Source organism: Onychomys torridus, chromosome 16, assembly GCF_903995425.1.
Source record: "Onychomys torridus chromosome 16, mOncTor1.1, whole genome shotgun sequence".
Classification (NCBI taxonomy): Eukaryota; Metazoa; Chordata; class Mammalia; order Rodentia; family Cricetidae; genus Onychomys; species Onychomys torridus.
The window spans coordinates 1833901-1854491 of record NC_050458.1 but is presented as its reverse complement, the minus strand read 5'-3'; the positions used below and the strand labels follow the sequence as shown (position 1 = coordinate 1854491).

Sequence of the window (20591 nt, the reverse complement as noted above, 5' to 3'; positions counted from 1 at the left end):
CAGGTGTCACATGACCTTGAGGAAGACTAGACCGTCTCTCTACTCAACCCCTCCCTCCCACCTGCTAGCCTTTTCCAGTGTCCCACCACATCCTACAGCTTTTACCTCTCATTCTAGAAGAACCCTAGTCCTTAGCCTGAGTTCAGAGACTACTACAATGAGCACTACTCCATGACCAGGCTGAGGCAGGAGGCCAACCTGGGCAACTCAGCAAGACCCTATCTCAACCGGAACTCTAAAATAAGCAGAGGCTGTGGTACTAAAGCGTTTGTTTGGCAGGCGGGAGTCCTGAGTTTAATATTAATAGTACCACGTTAAAAAATTATATACAGAGAGAACCTTTAAGAATAAATATCTTAGCCTTTAATCCCAGCTCTTAGGAGGTAGATATCTGAGTTCAAGGCCAGCCTGGTCTATATAGTTGAGTTCCAGGACAGCCAGGGCTACACAGAGAAACCCTGTCTCAAAAGCTAAAAAAAAAAAAAAAGAATGAGAGATGTCTTGGCATTTAAAACAATTTTAAGGGTCTGGCGAGATGGCTCAGTGGTTATGGGTACTTGCTGCTCTTCCAGAGGATCTGGTTCAATTCCCAGGATCCATTTTAAAAAACAAAACAAAGAAGAATCCAGGGTATTATTTCAATTTCACAGAGAAACTCTGTCTCGAAACTCCCCCACCAACTCCAAAAAAAAAACCAATTTAAAGACATTGCACTTTCAGACACATTTCACAATTTAAAAACCCATGATTAAAAAGCATGAGGTCCTAGAATTATTCCATCTAATGCCACAAGAAGCTCCTGGATACCCAGCCACCAATATTGACTCACGTGTCCATAAAGGACTTACCAGGAATCTAGTCCTCAAATGACAGACACGTGGAGAGACCAGTCTATGGGGAACCAGTCTGAGAACTACTGCACAGCAGCTTCCTGTCTCTCCATGCCAACAGGGGCAAAATGCCACCTGCTGCTGATGCGTTAGGGGAAGTCAGGATGGTTACAGCGTCCAAAAGCACCCTAGTAGGCAGAACTCCCACCTTTCAGAAAACACTCAGCAATCTGACCAGACACTGGAGTGCAAGCTTAAAATCTACTTAACACATGTCCCGATCATGCCCTGTCCTTTACTCAGGCAGACCTCTCAGGACAAGAGGCAGTGAGCGTGTGGGAGGGCCACTTACCAGCTGTCGGATGTACTCCTGAATGGAGTTTGGATAGACAAGCACGGTGATCGCAACCAAGGTATTCAGGGCAAAATCAAAGATCTGGTAACAGAAGAATGGGATGATCCACGCAGCATGTTGCTAAACACAAGGAAAACAGAATGTTAACGTGTTGGATATAAATGGACTTTAGTTCACCAGTCTGAAGGGACTGGGACTGGCAGTCATTAAGCCATGATGGCAACTGGTATGCCAAGCTGGGGCAGTCAGGCAAAAATGGCCAGTGTTCATGATAATGTTGTTTTCCCAGCTTTCCTAGTACCATGAGGTATTAGAGATTTCTAAAGATTCTTGCAGAAACTATGAATAACCCCACACTCTGAATAGCAATCCCACAGGCTACTCTAATGCAGCAGTTCTCAACCTGTGGGTCATGACCCCTGTGGGGGTCAAATGATCCTTTCATAGAGGTCGCCCAAGACCAGCGGAAAACACGGATATTTACATCATGATTTGTCACAGTAGCAAAATTAGTTATAAACTAGCAGTAAAAACAATTTTATGGTTGGGGTCACCACAACATGAGGAACTGCATTAAAGGATTGCAGCATTAGGAAGATTGAGAACCATTGCTTTGGTGGAAGGGCCTAAAGAAAGGTCTGGCACCTCACTGTAGCCACTTACCTTGTATGCTCCGTAAGTAGCCATTGCACATATCAGGATCATGAGGAGAGAGATTGCAATAGCAATGCACATATCTGGGAAAAGGTCAAAGGGGCAGACACAATCAGATCCACTACTGAATACACCGAGTTTCTCTTCAAGTTATTTTGGTTATAAACCAACCACAAGTGAAAACTTTACGCTGCATCAACCATAGACCTAACAAGTGCCCAGATGTTCTCCCTAAATCCTAAGCGACTGTATCAGTTGTGGCAGAGATACTGGTTACAGATACCAAAGTTGGCCTTCTGGTCCACTAACTATAAATACTCATCACCAGTCATCCTATACTCACAAAGGTGTCTATTTGCATTTTATACACTCATGCATATCAAACTTTTCCATACCTTACTCATTCGTTTAAAATTAAAAGTCTCAGTTTCTTTTCAAGACCCTAATGTCCAATTATTCAAGTGATTCCACCTCTCCCCTCACTCCCCCAGCTGGGCCAGCTATATCACATAACCATGTTCAAAATCAGTATCCACCAGGCCTCACGCCTGTAGTCTGCTTCACTGTTCGTGTGATCAGAATCCCCTTCTCACTGACATAGGTCCCAGGCAAAATCACCCTTGGAAAGCTTCCCCAAGCATCCCGGCTAGTCTAGCCCTCCCACACGTGGAATTACCAATCTTATTCTGTTTCTGGTGGTTGCTGATTTCTCTTCAGGTAGAGGACACTACATCATTTGCCACCACCATCATCTATGCCCCTCTAGCAGCAGCATGTGGGCACTGGGCACATACAGTGAGAAGCCCCAGACTCACTTTGGAGAGTGTAAAATACCTTATTAATGGCATTTATACTGGTTACAATCATTACAACTAATCTTGTTTTCTTGTTGCTTTTCATAACATGGCTACTAACAAACAAACAAAAAAACAACACGTTCACATACTCTTACTGCACAACTGGTTTGGAATGGTGCCTGAAGGTGCTAGCCAGACACTTCTTTATCCAGGAAAGCCTGTACCATATGGTGCAGCCTCGCCGCTAAGTCCTAATGCTGAGGGCACTGCAGTATCCTTCCCAGCTGAGGTAGATGCTGTTCTTTCTGAACAGAGTCTAAAATGAGGGCTTCTGAGATTGTGTACACCAAAAGGCTGGCCTGTGACTAATTCTGCCACAGTGGTTAATCTTGATTGTCAATTTGACTAGATCGAGAAGGGCCTGGGTTAGCCAGAAGTCTCCTCATCTCCCCATGCTGAGGTTCCCAATACAAAAATAGAAGAAAGGCCCCTAGAGCACGTTTGGTGACCCCTTCTGAGCCTCCCAGCTCCACCTCATTATCCTGCCTCCTGCGGTGATGAACTAAATGCCCTGAACTCTGAGGAGAGGGGGAGAAGGGAGGGGAGGGGAGACCTTTTGTATATTTAATAAGAAAAATAGTTTGGGGCAGTGCCGTTAATCCCAGAACTCAGGAGGCAGAGCCAGGCAGATCTCTGAGTTGAGGCCAGCTTGGTCTACAGAGCGAGGTCCAGGACAGGCACCAAACTACAGAGAAACCCCGTCTCGAAAAAACAAAAAAACAAAAAAAAGTAGATTCAATAATCTCCCTTTTTATCTTATCATATCCTGAGTAGATCCAAAATTCTACCTTTTATCTTATCATTTCTATATCTTCCCTTTTCAGAGTAGATTCAATGATCTACCCTTTTCTATATCTTTCTTTTCTTTTTTTTTAAACAAGAATGCTGTATATTTCTTTTTTTAAAAAACAAGAACCCTGTATCTAATCTCCTTTGTTTAGCTTTTTTTTTTTTTTTACCATTAACAATTAACTATTTGTAACCAACCATCGTAAACAATGACAATTATCCATAAGCCACTGAACGACCAAAAACCACCCACCCTACTTCTTGGGAATGTGGGTATTGTGTTCTTAAAATTACTTCCTGCTGTCTGAGGGTGAAGGCATCTTTTAGGGAATTCTGAAAAGAAAATTTTGGGTTCAGTGTCAAGTCCTGGGAGAGTCAACCATGTCATTTGTTGTCCAGTCTCTGCATAAGGCAAAAGTGCAGGGCTTGTCTCAAGTCCTTGTTGGAGCAGTCTGTGAGGCTGGATCATCTCAGCTAGCCATCTCTAAATTGTCCTGAGCAGTTTGTAGTCCAAAGCAGATCTTTAGGTAGTGTTAATCAGCTTAATGGCTTTATCATAGTTCATGTGGAATCATCATTGTGGGATTCCATCATCCTTTTGAAGATTTCAAAGTTGCTGTTAGGCATGGTTCCTTGCAGATTTTTTTTTTTTTTTTTTTTGTGCCTCCTCTGTGGTTTGGAGCAATCAGTCTGATAAATGTCTGTTTCTCAGAACCACAAATGTTCTTCCCTAGAAGAGAATATCTTCACAACAATTTCTTCTCCCTGCTACTTGCCTCGCCAAACTTCTCCAAACTGACCTTTGTTGATGCTTTCTTGTAACACAATGGTCCTGGCAATTGCTCTCTGAACAAGCAGCGGTAAACCTTTCATCCCCAGTAACAGCATTGCGGCACCATCAACACAATGATAGGCAGCTGGCAACTTGGAGCAGCAGCTGCTGCCTCCATGGTCCCACTGCCACTGTTTGTGGCTCAGCCCTGGCCGCAGCTTCTCAGTAAGCCTCCTAGGCTGGCCTCAAACTCAGGATCCTCCTGCCTCTGCCTCCTTCAGCAAATCCTACCAGTGTGTGCCATCACAATCTGCTGAGGCCAAGTGCAGCCCGGGCCTGAGCTGGGGACTGCAAGGCCACAGGCAAAAGGCTTTTTCGAGAATTAGTACCTGACAAGTTGGGTGCCAGATGTAGCATGAATCTTAAAAGGTCTTATTAATAAAAACAAGCCTAGAGCCAGATATTGGGGTGAATGCTGTAAGATCAGAAAAACAGTACAAAAGCCACAGCCAACCTTACCTTGCCAATTCCTCAGCAGATCTTGTTTCCTCAGACTGAAAGCTTCTAAGTCCTCACCTGAATGGATCTCAGCTGAACTGCTGCTAAAAGCCTCAAAGCTTAACCAGACTCTAGTTCCCAGTCCTCACACCTTATATACCTTTTTGCTTCCTGCCATCACTTTCTAAGATTAAAGGCATGAGTCACCATGCCTGGCTGTTTCCAGTGTGGCTTTGAACTCACAGAGATCCAGTTGGATCTCTGCCTCCTGAATGCTAGGATTAAAGGCATGTGTGCCACCATTTTCTGGTCTCTATGTTTGTCTAGTGGTTGTTCTGTTCTCTGACCCCAGACAAATTTATTAGGGTGCACAACATATTGGGGGGATACATTATCACCACACAGCCCATTATAGGATATTCTTTGACTATTTCTAAGATCTTTAGAGTGACAAATAATAAGTATTCAGACAGGAAAGTAAACTAAAAAGCTTTATTCAAGAAATGAAAAAATTAATGTACACCATACAAACCTTAGTAAGAACAGTGTGTCCTATGAGGGGGGCATACTCCAGCCATCCCCTTGATGAGAGTCAGAGGTTGAAACTTCATAATTTATATCTTTATCAAAGAACATAAACCCAAGGAAATTTAAAGGTAAAAATAAAAGCCCTGAAATGAAGTATACCACGAGCACTCACATAAAAAGTGGGGAAATTTTGAAAATCTATTTCTGTAAGTACTTTTACCAACTATTCTGCACAAACTGGCTATATCCCAAGCACTCGAAGAAGCTTACATAGACCCAAATTGTAAATCATAACACAGAGCAGGTAAGATGAAAATGGGCTACATACCATTTCCAGTAATCCGGCACATCTACCAACCCACAGAAATAATACAGTATCAATAGTAGATAAGAGTCACTCTGAGGAATCAAAGTGCATTCCTGCCTAGGACTCACAGGACAGCTCAGCAGTAGAGTGCTTGCCTAATGCGAACGAGGCCGTGAATTCAATCCCCCAGCACAAGCCATCCAACAGTTGACCCTAATCTAATAATGGGATTCTATGATCAGTAATAGCCCTGGCCAATGCCAGGACTACTTTTGCATAGTAGCCTCCCCACCTCAACATCAGAGCATACTATATCAAATTGTTTCCTAAATTAAATTCCTGCTTTAATTATGCAGTTCTAATTTGTAAAGGAGCCTAAGAAAAGCTATACCACAGGTACAAGAGGCAATTAGAAAATGTTTCCTGAACTCAATTAGTCACGGAGACAGCACATAAAAGCTACCTGAAATGCCTGTGTTTGAATCATCTAACTCTGTTCTCGCCACCTCCTGGACTGTTTACTCCTCAGAAGGCTTGCAACTAACTCACTACCTAGGTTCAAGTTCCCATACCTTGTTTCATCAGACTCCTTTTACATCTAGGTCTTCTCTAATTTCTGGCCACATTGCTGGCACCACCACATACGAAAGGAAACAGTATCAGTCATCACAAAGTGTAGGGAACTATTATTATTTGAGCTCCTCAGAAGAAAATGCAAACCATTCAAACCTCATGGTGAAGACTAAAAGCCCCAGGCTTACACCCTGCTTCGGGGGCTGCAGAGGGTGAAAGGTCAGGGAGGAACAAGGAGCAAGATACTAATTTCATCGCCCGGAACAGAAGAGTTGAATACTCAGAATTTGTTGGTTGTTTATAATTTCTCATTGAAATATAAAATTCACCCCAAAGAGGGATTTTGTAACTAGATAATTTTATGCTTTAAAACAGCATTTACCTAATGAATACTACTAGTAGGTTTAACCTAGTTTATGATAAGCTGCAAAAATTAACAGGATGTTGTCTTTGTTCTCAAGTCGATAATTAGCTATTACAGATGGGAAGAGAGGGAAGAATTCTGGGAACAAATGGAGGGCAACTCAGGTAGAGGAGGGGATTGCTAAAGAATTAACATGTGTAAGCTAATGGCTTTAGTACATTCATAAAGCTGCATGGCCATCACCCCAGGGGCCAAAATATTTCCATCCTTCCAAAAACAATCTCCAATACTCATTCACAGTCATCCCCCACTCCACTGCTCCTGGCATCTACTAACCCACTTTCCATTTCTTTGGACCTGCCTACGCTCATATTCCACACATGTGAAGAACTACAGAGGACATGGGCAGGAACATAGCTCACTTGTATTTTTCTTTTTCTTTTCGGTTTTGCGAGACAGGGTTTCTCCGTGAAGTTTTGGTGCCTGTCTTGGGTCGCTTTTTAGACCAGGCTGGTCTCGAACTCACAGAAATCTGCCTGGCTCTGCCTCCCGAGTGCTGGGATCAAAGGCGTGTGCCACCACTGCCTGTCATCACATGTATTTTTGAAACAAAGTCTTACTAATATTTACTCCTAGTGGGTCTGAAAGACACCCCTCCTGCCTCAGCCTCCCCAAGTCATGGGGTTACAGGCCTGTACCACCATGCCCAGCTTTGGATTCCCTCTTGAATTAAAGTCTTCCACACCCTTAACAAATTTCTGGATAATTTTCTTTGGTATAGAAAATCTGAAAAAGCAAATCTATGCCATAAATACATACTATATCAGTGAGGTGGTGGTGGCACACCTTTGATCCCAGCACTTGAGAGGCAGAGGCAGGTGGATCTCTGTGCATTCGGGCCAGCCTGGTCTACAGAGTGAGTTCCAGGATAGCTAGAGCCAAGATTACACAGAGAAACCCTGTCTTGAAAACCAAAACAGTCTTGAAAACCAAAAGAAAAAAGAAAATTAAAAGAAATTAATCAAAATGTAGTCAAGATGCTGACTATGCCAACTATTGAACCACATGACTTAAAAGGTACACAGATAAATGGATTCAAGGCTGAGAATCGATGGATGTTTATTTTCTGACCAATCCATTCCATTTGTCAATGTTTTTGATAACATGAAAAATTTACAAATGATAAATATATATGATTAATATTTTTAACAGGAATGTCTAAAAGCTAGATGTTAAAGTGAGGAAAATTCCTATTTTCTTTATCCTAATAGATTCTCCAATAAGGAGGAATTCCAATTCCCTATTTTGCTTATCTTCTACCAGACCACCTGAGCAAAAGTTACATAGATGGTTAGAAGCTATCATGTGTATATTGGGAACCAAATCCAGATCCCCTGTAAAAGCTTTCAACCCTAGGCTGTCTCTCCAGTTCCAAAATAGCTCTATTAACTTACAGAATTTTCAATTATAATGACACAACTGACTGAACAATCTCACAGACTTCTAACTCTACCCTCCTGGTTTAAATACTTAAAGGCCTGTCTGGAACAGTAACTACAAAGTCAGTGTCCCAGCCCACTGACCCTGTGTAGTACTGAGGACCAAAACCAACCAGAGTCTCCTGCACATCACCAGGCAAGCATTCTACCAGTGGGCTTTGTTTCCAGCCTTGTATTTGGAGACAAGCCTCATTACCAAGTTCCCCGGGCAGGCTCCAATCTTGCCATCTTCCTGCCTCAGCTTTTTTGGAGTAGCTATGATTATGGACCTGAGCCTCTTGGCCCAGCTCACCAGCCAGCTTATTTTAAAAGGGGGAGCAGAACATATAAAAAATAAACGCTAAGAGGAAACAAGGTTTGTTTTTGTTTTTAAAAAACAAACAAACAAACAAACAAAAAACACAGTGCTTCTCTGTAGCTTTGGAGCCTGTCCTGGACCTCTCTCTGTAGACCAGGCTGGCCTTAAACTTACAGAGATCAGCCTGCCTCTGCCTCCCAAGTGCTGGGATTAAAGGCGTGCGCCACCACTGCGGCTGAAACAAGTTTTCTTTTTTTTTTTTAAAGATTCAAATGAATACCTGCTCTCCTGTTCCTTCTTAGCCTCGTGATATTAAATCATTTATTTATTCATTATTTGTCTACTTATTTATTTTGTATGATCCCTACCCCCCATTTTTGAGATAGGACTTTTCTGTGTAGCCCTGGCTGTCCCAGAACTCACTCTATAGATCAGACTGGCCTTAAACTCACAGATTTGCCTGTGTCTGCATCTCAAGTGCTGGGATTAAAGATGTACACAACCACCATTGGGCCTAAATCATTCTTTTTTTTTTTTTTTTTAATTTATTTATTATGTGTACAGTGTTCTGTCTGCATGTATCCCTGCAGGCCAGAAGAGGGCACCAGATCTCATTACAGATGGCTGTGAGCCACCATGTGGTTGCTGGGAACTGAACTCAGGACCTCTGGAGGAGCAGCCAGTGCTCTTAACCTCTGAGCCATCTCTCCAGTGCCACCGCCCCCCACCCCCAAATCACTCTTAATAGTAATTATACACTATTCATTCGATCTTTTCAAATGTATGGAACATGTGAGAAACCTCCAACACACTGGGATACTTAGGACTTCACAAAATAATTCAGCCATAAGTACCAGCAAGCCTCTCCTGTCAGGCAGTGTTTGCCAAGCCCAGCCCCTAAGAAGGCACACAGCGTGATCCTGCACCAAGAGAACCACAATGCTATCATTTAAAATTTCCTAACCTCCATTACCTTAGAGACTCCTACTACAGTGATGGACACTTAGCTATTTTTTTTTTAATTTTTAAAAGATTTTTTATGTATATGCATGCCTTCGTGAATTTATATTCACCACATGTGTTCAAAGTGTCTGCAGAGGCCAGAATGCGTCAGACCCCTGGAACTGGAGTTACAGCCAGTATGAGCTGCTGTGTGGGTGCTGAGAACTGAGCAGAGCTCTTCCGGCCCTCAGTGCTCTTTCTTAATGCCCAGCCATTTCTCCAGTCCATAAAACAAGGCCCTAATTTTCAGTGTTGATTTTGTGTCCCACTACTTTACTGAAAGTGTTTATTGAGTCTCATTTTTTGGTAGAACTTTTAGAGTCATTTAACAAAAAAGTCATACCATTTGCAAATTGGGGGTAATTCAGCTTCTTCCTTTTCTACCCATATCCATTTTATTGATTTATCTTGCTTTATTTCAGTCTAAGAGTTCAAGCACTATATTAAACAAGAGTGAAGAGTCCACATCCTTGTCTTGTCCATAATTTTAGAGGAAATGCTCTCAGGTCTTCTCCATTTATATAACATTGGCTATAGGTTTGTTAGCTAGAGCTTTTATTATGTTGAGGTACAATCTTTCTGTTCCTAGTTTCTTTGGAGCTTTTATTATGAAGTGATATTTAATTTGTTTATATCTTCAGTGATGTAATTTATTGGTTTGCATATGATGAACCACTCCTGCATCTTTAGCTTGAAACCTACTTGATGGTGGTACACAATATTTTTATGTGTTGTTGAATTCACTTTGCAAGTATTTTATCGAGAACTTTTACATCTGTGTTCATCAGGGAAATTGGTATGTAGTTTCTCTTTTTATGTTCTAAGATACTTACCTTTAAAAGTCAACCAGACATTGTCAGCTGGGCATGGGGGTACACATCTTTAATCCTAATACTCCAGAGGTAGACAGAGGCAAGCAGATCTCTGTGAGCTCCAGCCAGCCAGAGCTACACAGTGAGACCCTGTCTCCCCCCAAAAAAGAAGTTATGAAATGTAAAGAGGGGTAGTTAAAAGCACTAGCTGCTCTCCAGGGGTTCTGAGTTCAATTCCCAGCAAACTGCATGGTGGTTCACAGCCATCTATAATGAGAACAGGATCTGACATGTGGGTGTACCTACAGACAGAGCACTCACAAATAAATCTGCTCCCACATTTAAAAAAAAGTAAAGAAAGAAATATAAAGAAATTCCATCTGTGTCTGACAAGGTCCAACCTTGGTATCAAAGCTCTGGCTCCTTATATTAAATAATTTATTTATTTATTTTGGAGATAGGGTCTTCTGCTACTCAAAGCCAGTCTTTAAGTTCTTATGTGGCTGAGAGCAGCCCTGAACTTCTGATCCTCCTGCCTCAGCCTCCTGCCTTATTGGGTCAGATAACCCGAGAAGAAACAACGGTCGCAGAAGATGGGGAAGGCGCTTGAGTGCCCTCTGGCTCCTCCTCCCGACCTCTTCGAATCGGACCTTCATAACTCTGTTCCAGGATTCCCTTCTCACCTCTCCCATCCAGGGCAACAGTATATCTCAATCCAGACCTCTCCTCATGTCTAGGTCTCAGCTTACACTAACTTACATGCTTCAATCACAGCAGATCTGTTTACGTTCCCAGCAAGGGTGCGTTTTACTGAACTTATTACAGATCCCATCCTAGGTGCCTTCACAACCCTATCTGTACTAGATACAATTATTTCCTCTATTTTTCAGTAAACAAAGGTTAGCAGTGAGCTCGGAGTGAGCCCCCAGCACCCTCAGCATAACCAGCATTCAGACTGAGCCCTTCTGTTCAGAGTCTACACATCCAAAGTCAAACTCTAGCGCCCATCGTAGGTGTCTCCATCTTCCTTCGCCAGCTTTTCTCACCCCTGTGGACATGAGTCATCTAGTCAAGTTGAAGAGAGGCCATCTTTGAATGTCACCTCTCATCAACCTCTGTACAAGCCTAGCTATTCCCCACCCCCAGTACTTCCTCACTAGACCAGAATCCTAGGCTATGCTCAAAGCCACACAGCAGCAAAAGGGATCTCCCTTGCTATATACAGAGTTCATGCATTTACTTGTTTCTCTCTGAAATAAAATCGACCACATTTAGGAGACGGAGAGACGGCTCAGCAGTTGAGAGCACTGGATGCTCTTCCAGAAGACCTGGACTTGATTTCCAGCACTCTCGGCAGCTCACCATCATTATAACTCCAGCTCCAGGGGATCTGATGTCCTCCTCTGACCTCCTGGCACTTGTGGTCGACAGATATACATGCAAGCAAAACAACCATACACATAAAATTTAAAGCCACCACACTCACCACTCTTTCGATTCCTCATGGTTTCTCAAAACTAAACCCTCACGGCTTGCACCACTCCCCCGCCCTCCCCGCCCTCCCTGCCCCGTTTTCCTCCCGGCCACACTTTCTTAGACTCATATGAAGTCTGCAGAGCCAACAGTTAATCAATTTGCCCAACCTCCTGGCAGGGTAATGCATAGCACTGCCTGCCACTTAGCCGTGACCCAGCAGGACTGAGAATACAAGGTCTGTGCTACAGGTATCCTGGGCTGGCCATTCATCCCCACTCAGCCTCATGCCTGACTGTTGCTGGGGAAAGGCTCCAATCTCCTCCCAGGAGGAAGGCAACTCCTGGGGCTGTCAGAATACCCTGTGATGTATTCTCCTTTTCACCTTTCTCCCTGCCATTTGCGCATTCTCCTCCCCAAAAAGTCCAAGTCTAAGACAAAGCTCGATGTGGTAGTGTACTTCTATAAATCCCAGCCTCAGGAGACAGAGACCAAAGGGTCAGGAGAAGCTCGATGTTAGTTTTTGCTAAATACAAAGTTCCAGGTCAGCATGAAATCAGGCCTCAAAAAGTCTGTGAGAAAGTGATAGTTTTTAAAATGTATAAATTCCAACTAGGAATAATAGTACATGTATCAGCACTTGGAAGTAGAGGCAGGAAGATTAGGGGCTTCAAAGTCAGCCTTGGGACACTGAATTTGAGACAAACCTGAAATGGAGGAATAGGATACTCACATAAGATGTGGAAAATCAAGAATCTGATAGTCCTTAAGAACAGAGGCAGAGCATGGGCAGCACATAAGTATTTGCTGATTTGATTTGTAATGATGGAAAGAAAATAAAGTTAAAATAGCAGCTCAAATAGTCCCTTGAATCAATATTTGTAATTTAACAGAAAAGACAGACAGTCAGACTCCTTGTCCCAAGAAATCCTAAAATATCACCAGCTGTTATCTGATGTACTTACTGGCATCATCCATGAACTCAAATTCCCCTCCAAGTTCAGAGCTTGAAAAGTGATACTGATCAGGATCTGCCAGGGCGCTCAGTAGAATCAGCAGGACCACAGCATTGATGATCTGCACAAAGAAGAAAGGGAGGTAAGACACCTCGGCAGAGATGCAGACCATCCATCGTGCTTCATGTCTGCAGCTGAGTGAGTGTGCAAAGCCCCCATCCCCTCCAGAGGGCTGGCCAATTCAGAGGCAGCTAAGCTGGGGAGAAGGCTCAGCTGGTCAGACCTCCAGAACTCACTTATGTGCAATGGTGGACTGGTTGGTGAGCTGGCTCACTGGGTAAAGGCACTTGTCATCAAACCTGATATTATCAATGAGTTAAACCCCCAAAACCCACACGGAAGGAGAGTCAACTCTTTAAAGTTGGACTCCCACTATCATTATGTGCACCTACATACACATACCAACACTCTCATGAGTGCACGCGCACACACGCACATGGAACACAAATAAAAGCAATTGGAGTGGGGTGTAGTAGGTGATGGGATGGTCAGGTCCCTGAAACTTACTGGCCAGCCAGTCTAGCCCATCAGTGAGTTTCAGGTTCAGTGAAGGTAGAGAACAATAAGGAAGGACACTCCAGGCCAAGTTCTAACCTGCACATGTGCACAGAGATGTTCACACAAGGCACAATCTGTGGTGGTTTGAGAGAGATGTCCCTTACAGTCTTCAGTATTTGAACACTTGGTCCTCAGTTAGTGGCACTGTTTGTGGAGGTTTAGGAGACCTGGCCCTGCCTGAGAAAGCATGGCACAGGAGTGAACTTTAAAAAGTCTCAGCCATTCATTCTCTGTCTACTTTGGCTTGCAAATATGCCATGCTTCCCACCATGATGGGCTTTATCTCTCTGGAACCATAGCCTAAATAACCTCTCTTCCTCAGGTTGCCTTGGTCATGGAATTTTATAATTAATATACAATCCTTAAAAAGGTATGGGGAAATGGTTTAAGACAGACACAGACACCAGGGGTTCACTTTTCTGCTGAGGACAGTGCCTTTAAAATCAGTGGGGCTTCAAACCCAACACCCCCCACCTCTCTACTCATTCTTACCTGTGTGTATCTTAAAAAATCAGTACCACACACTGTGATTAAGGGAACAACACTCCAACACATCATTGAGCACTTTATATGGATTGTCAAAGCCCTACAAACCCTCTTGAGTTAATTAGAGCAATGCAAAAACAATCCCATTGTACAGGGGAGAAAGTTGAGGCTCAAAGGTTAAAAACACTGCACAAATCAGAAAGTTAGACTGCAGAGGGGACTTGTCAGGAACTTAATCTCAAACCTGGCTTCCCATCTTCCACTGACATGTGCAACTTCATTATCTTTGGGCTCACCATATCCAGCTTCCCTACACCCCACACCCAAGTTCAGAAATATGAGTGTGCTCTGTTTTACTCTTCTCAAAATGGAGAGAAAAAGCCTTTCACTATCATGAACTAAAGGCACATCCTATTGTTTGGAAGTATCCACTGATATGAATTCACAACATGATCCCACGGTTGGGCATGCCTGGTGGACCTAGACACTTCTGCCTAGCCATTCTGGGTCAAAACATCTCGTGTGACCAGGACCCTGTGGCTTTGCACGGTTGCATAAAGCATGTAGCACAACCATGTGATCTATGTGCACGCGTAGAGTAGCCACATGAGCCTATGTACACAGGCACGGCTCAGCCTTTATAAGCCAGCACCATATTCCCCGGCCTTTCTTGATTCACGTGTGTTTCCGCAGGCCTGTTCACATCTGTCTCTCTCTTTCCTATCTTAATAAAACTCTTGTTAGTGGATTCTGTCGTGTTTCATGACATTTCCTCGCAGGGTAAGAGTGCCGCCAAATAACTAACATCTGGTGCTGTGACAAAGTGGGAGCTTCAGGGCCACTCTACACCTGGAAACCCGTAAACCAGGGACTCTGCTCCGCACAAACCAGGGACTCTGCTCGGTAAGCGACAGACCCCGGTCCATTTGCATGGCCGCACAAATTTCCATGCAACACCGCTGGTCTGATTGGCGAGTCCCCCACTTTTCAGCCACTGTAAATGGTTTCCTGAATCTGTGAGAATGACCATTGAGGGTCCGGGGCATCACTGAGTATCCTCGAAACTGGGGGAACCCCCGGCCATGGTCTTTATTGGCTACTGTCAGCCCGTATTGCAGGCCTAAATTTCTAGCCATCTTCCACATCTGCAGCCTGAGACATTCCTCAAGGTTGGACCACCACCAGTTGGGTGCGTCCTGGGGGGTGTGAGGGCGGCACGTTTTTCCAGTTTGATAAAGTGGCCCCCTGCTTTTTGGCTGACGAGCTGTCTAGCAGCCTGTGCCCGGTATCCGTCCTTGGCCTTGGGGACGCCTGGGGCCTTGGCTCCAGATCATGTTTGTTTTCTTATTTTTTAAATTTTTCTGCCTCTCTGCTGCAGACATGGGGAATAAGGCTTCCAACCTATCAGTCTTTCCTCTCCCTTAGGCTGTCTTCTTGAAGCTTTGAAACCTTTCACCTTAATGCCTTACTTAAAGATTCCTAAGCTTATCCATCTCTGTACTAAGAGATGGCCCAAATATGCTCTATAAAATAAAAAAATGGCCGCCGAGCGGCTCCTTAGATCCTGATATTTTACAGGAGTTATCTAATTTCTGCCAGCGAACTGGCAAACGGAAAGAGTTACCCTATATTGTAGCTTTCTTCTTTCTCAGTGATAAACTGTCTCTTCTGGATTCCTTCTCTCCTGCTCACATGCTCCTAGCTATGCCTAAACTGGAGGATTCTCTGACTCTGGAATCTCTGACTCTAGATCCTGCTAACGAACCTCCACCTATCCGACCTCCGGCTCCCACCCCTACTCCTAGGGCATCTGTTCCTTCAGCTCCTCTTCCCAATTCTTCTTCCTCTAAAGCCAATTCTTCCTTGGCAGCAGCTGTCTCTTCCCCGGCAGCGGCCGTTTCCAGAGGCCTGCTCTGGCTCCAACCTTCACTCCTCCTACTACACATTCTCGAACTGCTGAAGTGCCTGATTCCAGCCATCCAAACCCGCCCACTGTTCTCCCTCTGTGAGAGGTGGCTGGTGTGGATGGACTGATTAAGGTTCATGTTCCATTCTCTCTCACAGAACTCTCTCAGATAGAAACTAAGCTGGGTTCTTATACTTCTAATTCTGCTTCCTTTATTAAACAGTTTCAATATATAACTCAATCCTATAGTCTCACCTTTCATGACATATTCATGATACTTTCTAGTAATTTACTTCCTGAGGAGCACAGGCGAGTACGGGAACAGGCTAGAACTCATGCAGATGAGGTTCACCAGACTAACCCCTCACATCCTCCAGGAGCTGAGGCGGTTCCTGACCAGGAACCACACTGGGACTATAACACCCAGCGTGGATCTCTAGCCAGAGAGAGAGGTTTATTACCTGTCTCCTGACAGGCCTCTGTAAGGCTGCCCTAAAACCAGTAAACTATGAAAAACTAAAAATGGTAATTCAGGATAAGGACGAAAGTCCATCTCACTTCTTAGAGCGGCTCACCAAGGCTCTACTTCAGTTCACTAGCTTAGACCCGGAGAGCCCTGAGGGCAGGCAGCTCCTAATGACCCACTTTGTCTCACAGAGCTTCCCTGACATTAGGGATAAACTTAAACGTTTAGAGAATGGCCCTCTGACCCCACAGGCAGATATGCTGGTGATAACATTTAAGGTGTACTATAGGAGAGATGAGAAGGCCCCCCAAAATAACTACCAGATGCTGGCAAACACTATCTGACCGGCTCCCCGAAAGCTGTGTGGTTCCTGTTCTAAGTGCAGGAAAGAAGGCCATTGGGCCTGGGCTTGCACCACCGCCCCACAAAGGGCACCAACAAGGCCTTGTCCAAAATGTTACCAAAAGGGTCACGGGTCAGCTGACTGTCCTAATGTCCCAAGCGACATAGGAACGCCAGATGAAGACCACCCTCCGGCTGACTTTCTAGGCTTGGCCTACAGTGACAACTGATGCTGCCCGGTTTCCGCCCCGGCCACTCCCATCTCACACAGGGAACCTAGGGTAATGATAAAAGTAAATGGGCGCCCCATCTCATTCCTTTTGGACACTGGAGCTACCTACTCTGTCCTGAGAGAGTTTTGGGGGCCCTTTCCTTCTCGTCTCTCTATTGTCGGGGTTGGGGGACAGCCTTACCTACCTCACCAGACACCACCACTCAACTGCATTTTCAGAGGTATCCCTCTCTCACACACATTCTTAGTGGTGCCAAGCTGCCCTGTACCTTTAATGGAAGGGATATTCTAGCTAAGGTAGGAGCGTCCATTTCTTTTGCTCCTCACATTCATCTCATCCCACACTCGCCAGCATCCTCTTCTTCTCCTAGCCACTCACTCTACTGAATCTAACAATTCTTTTCCCTTGCCAGCCTCTCAGGTAGACCCAAAAGTCTGGGATACCCAAAACCCTTCTATTGCTAGACACCATCAGCCTATTACTATCCAGCTACAAGACCCTACCAGATATATCACCCAAGCTCGGTACCCTCTCTCACTCCGGAGTCTAAGGGGACTTAAGCCTATCATTTCTGATCTTCCTCAGGAAAAAACTGCTCCGCCCAACCTCTTCACCCTTTAACACCCCCATACTTGCAGTTAAAAGGTCTAATGGAACCTACCGCCTGGTTCAAGACCTCCGGCTCATTAACTCTGCAGTGGTCCCCCTCCACCCTGTAGTGCCTAACCCTTATACTATCCCTTCAGGAACCTCTCACTTCTCTGTTCTAGACCTCAAAGACGCCTTCTTTTCTATCCCATACTGTCCTCAATCCTTAGGAAAGGTGGAGTGTACCAACCAGTCTTTAAAAACTATTCTAAGATGTCACAGGAGCTTCACCTCGACTGGGTAAGATTATTGCCTCTAGCTCTTCTCAGGCTCAGGGCTCTTCCTAAAAAGCCTCTTTGAATTTCTTCATTTGAACTAATGTATGGAAGGCCAGTTCTAACACCAGGTCTTTTATCCAACCTTCCTACTGTTCCAGATAGCAGAGTTGGTGGGTAAACACCCACTGCAGAATTGTTTAATGTGACAATCTCTAGAGATTCTTTCAGGATTGTTGTAGGACTTGGATTTTTTCCCCTCCCTTTATTTTCCAAATTGTCAGATGCAATCTGATGGGAACAGCAATTCACACACACACACACACACACACACACACACACACACACACACACACACGATTAAATAGATACTACAAGGTCAATGGCTTGAAGGGTTGAAAATGGGTCTCAAGCCCAAGCTGGCCTTGAATTTACCCCCTACCCCTCCAGAGTCCTAGGGATCAAATCCACAGGAGGCAAGCACTTGGCCACCTGATCCTCATCCCCAGCCCTACCTTTTTTTTTTTTTTTTTTTTTTTTTTTTAAAGTCAGGGATACACAGAGAAACCCTGTCTCAAAATAAATAAATAAATAAAAAATAAAAAACTAACAGCCAGACCAAGAGTAGGCTAATGCCCCCAAAACACCTCTTGGTGCCAAAGCTCAATATTTTTAAAGACAAAGCCCACAGTTACACAAGTGCCAGGGGCTTGGGGGTACCCTTACTACATCTGTCTTTTTGCAGAGCTTAGCAGTACTTTCCAGACCCTATATGACAATTACTTTTGATATAACTCCACTAGCTATTTTAGTTTGTGTTTTAGCTTGCACAAACATTAATTACTTTGGTTAATACATCTGGACCTGGTGAGGGTCCCAGTCCCCAAGGCAAGACTAAGGTGGAAGTGGGTACTGGGTGAATGCTGAGTAGCATCTAGGCAGATGCAGACTCAGGAGACAGACTCAGTTACCTTAGTCATGACACAGTAATTCTTGACACCCTGCAGTAGGGGACTGTTTGCCAGCTGGTAGAGAATGCTGAAGGCCAGGGTGTGACAGGGTCAGAGGCCTCTCATCAAGGAGACCCTGCTCTGGATCCTCGTGCTGACACAGATTTGTGTCTAACTCTCACATCTCTGTGAGACTGTCACTCCATGTTATCTGGAGTGGTCTTAGGTGCTGAGTACAACAGAACCAGAATCCTTAGAGACATGGTAAGTGACCAGATGCAAAGATGGAGACAAGAGAAACAGGCAAGCCTGACTTCAAGTCACTCTCTCAGGAATGACACCTGGGAAGCTGACACAAGCTCCTCCATGATGCCATGCCAGGTAATGATGCTGCCAGCTGCTCCACCTGGCTTCTAACCCTCCTCTTGTTCATGCCTGCCCTGCTTCCAACCTTCCCGCCTCGGTCCCCAACTCTCCTCGGGTGTGATCTGGTGTGTCCTCCTTTCTCACCAGCAAGTCCTAGCGCTTCACAACTGCATTCATCCCATCTCTGCGTGGCAAGCACCACCCAGGCTTGGCAGCCTCTTCCACATGTCCCTGTACTTTGTGCAGGGACTGGATGATGATCAATGGTTGGGTTGGTGAGGTGGCTCAGCAGGCAGAGAGGTGGTAGTGCATCAAGACCTGATGACCTGACTTGATCACTGGCAGGAAAGAACTGACGTCTGAGTTGACCTCTGACCTATTTACATACTGTGTCACACACTCACACACACATGCACGAGCATGTACACACACATATACACCACAAAGACACAAATAATTTTTTTAAAAACTTTTTTGGGGACAGACAAGGTCTTACTATGCAGGCCTGGCTGGAACTCACAGAGATCCCCCTGCCTCTTGAGTGCTAGGATTAAAGGTGTGCAGCACCATGCTGACTTAAATTATATATATTAAAAGGAAGAGTGGTGAGCTTCTTGCACATCCAAATGAATATCAACAACAACAAAACCACACAACTCTCACCTCAAAGGTCTAAGAGAGTTTATTCTGGAGCCAAAGAGGAATGACTCCAAATTCCATGCTCCACTGTGGTAATGGTTTCATTAAATTTTATAGTGACAGAACAACAAAACTAAATGCAGACACTTCTATGTACACTGGTAGAGAGACAACCGGGGAATCTCATTACAAGCCTCAGATGCTGTCGGCATTCTTAGCCTTTGGTTGGTGGGAGCCTGGGGTTGGCTTGTACATTCCGAAGGACTACCTTAAGTCAGAGATGTCATGCACACACAGAGGTGAGTAATACACAGCTATTAAGGGGGGCTAAAGATGGCTCTGGACTTACAACAGCCTTGCCTCCCCACATCACTGAGGTTGAACGCAGTTAACCAGCCTCGCAGGAGGTTCATGGAAAGTGTGGTTCTTTCCCGGAGCCCTGTTTCACTGAACTCATCCCTGTGCTTCTCTTTGAGGGGTGACATCTTCTGAATAGGATCTGTCTGATTTGTCTTCTCTGTATTACTACATAAAACCTCAACAGCTGGGCGGGAATGTGGCACCAAGGAGGGAATAAATACAGGAGTATCCATGAGAACTTGGGTCAACACAAAGAGGTGGGGGTACATTTCGTCACGGCAACTATTAAACACTGTCAGATAGGAAAGGCAAAAGACAAGCTAAAGAAAGCCCCCAAGAACACCGGGTAAGAACCCCCTGAAAGAGAAGACCCGCCATTAGGTCACCAGTTCTGACCCAGAATGGCAAATAACAATGGCGCAAAGACTCGCCAGGAGCAGCCTACATAACGGTCGCAGCTAATCTCAACACAAAGGCCTAGTGGCACATCTCACCTCTTTTAGTTAGCTCGCTTGTATTTGAGCTGCCTCTTTCAGTGAGGTGGGCACCAATTACTCCTGCGCTGTCACACTTTTGTTTTTCTTGTTCTTTTTTGTTGTTTGTTTTTTTGAGACAGGGTTTCTCTGTGTAGTTTTGGTGCCTGCCCTGGATCTCGCTCTGTAGACCAGGCTGGCCTCAAATTCACAGAGATCCACCTGGCTCTACCTCCCAAGTGCTGGGATTAAAGGCTTGTGCCACCACCGCCCGTCTCTTTTCTTGTTCTTAATGAATATTTCCATATGTAAATACATTTAA

The 20591-nt window shown here is 44.6% G+C and overlaps 1 protein-coding gene across 1 annotated transcript in view; it reads right to left on the bottom strand.

The window, feature by feature from the left end:
* Laptm4b (lysosomal protein transmembrane 4 beta) overlaps positions 1-20591 on the bottom strand; it is a 59998-nt gene that overhangs the window by 13477 nt on the left and 25930 nt on the right. Inside the window, exons 2-4 of the mRNA XM_036209051.1 lie at positions 12577-12688; positions 1849-1922; positions 1183-1305 (exon numbers count right to left, since the gene is read on the bottom strand). Of these exons, the coding sequence (XP_036064944.1) occupies positions 1183-1305; positions 1849-1922; positions 12577-12688 (309 nt within the window). The remainder of the gene's footprint in view (positions 1-1182; positions 1306-1848; positions 1923-12576; positions 12689-20591) is intronic.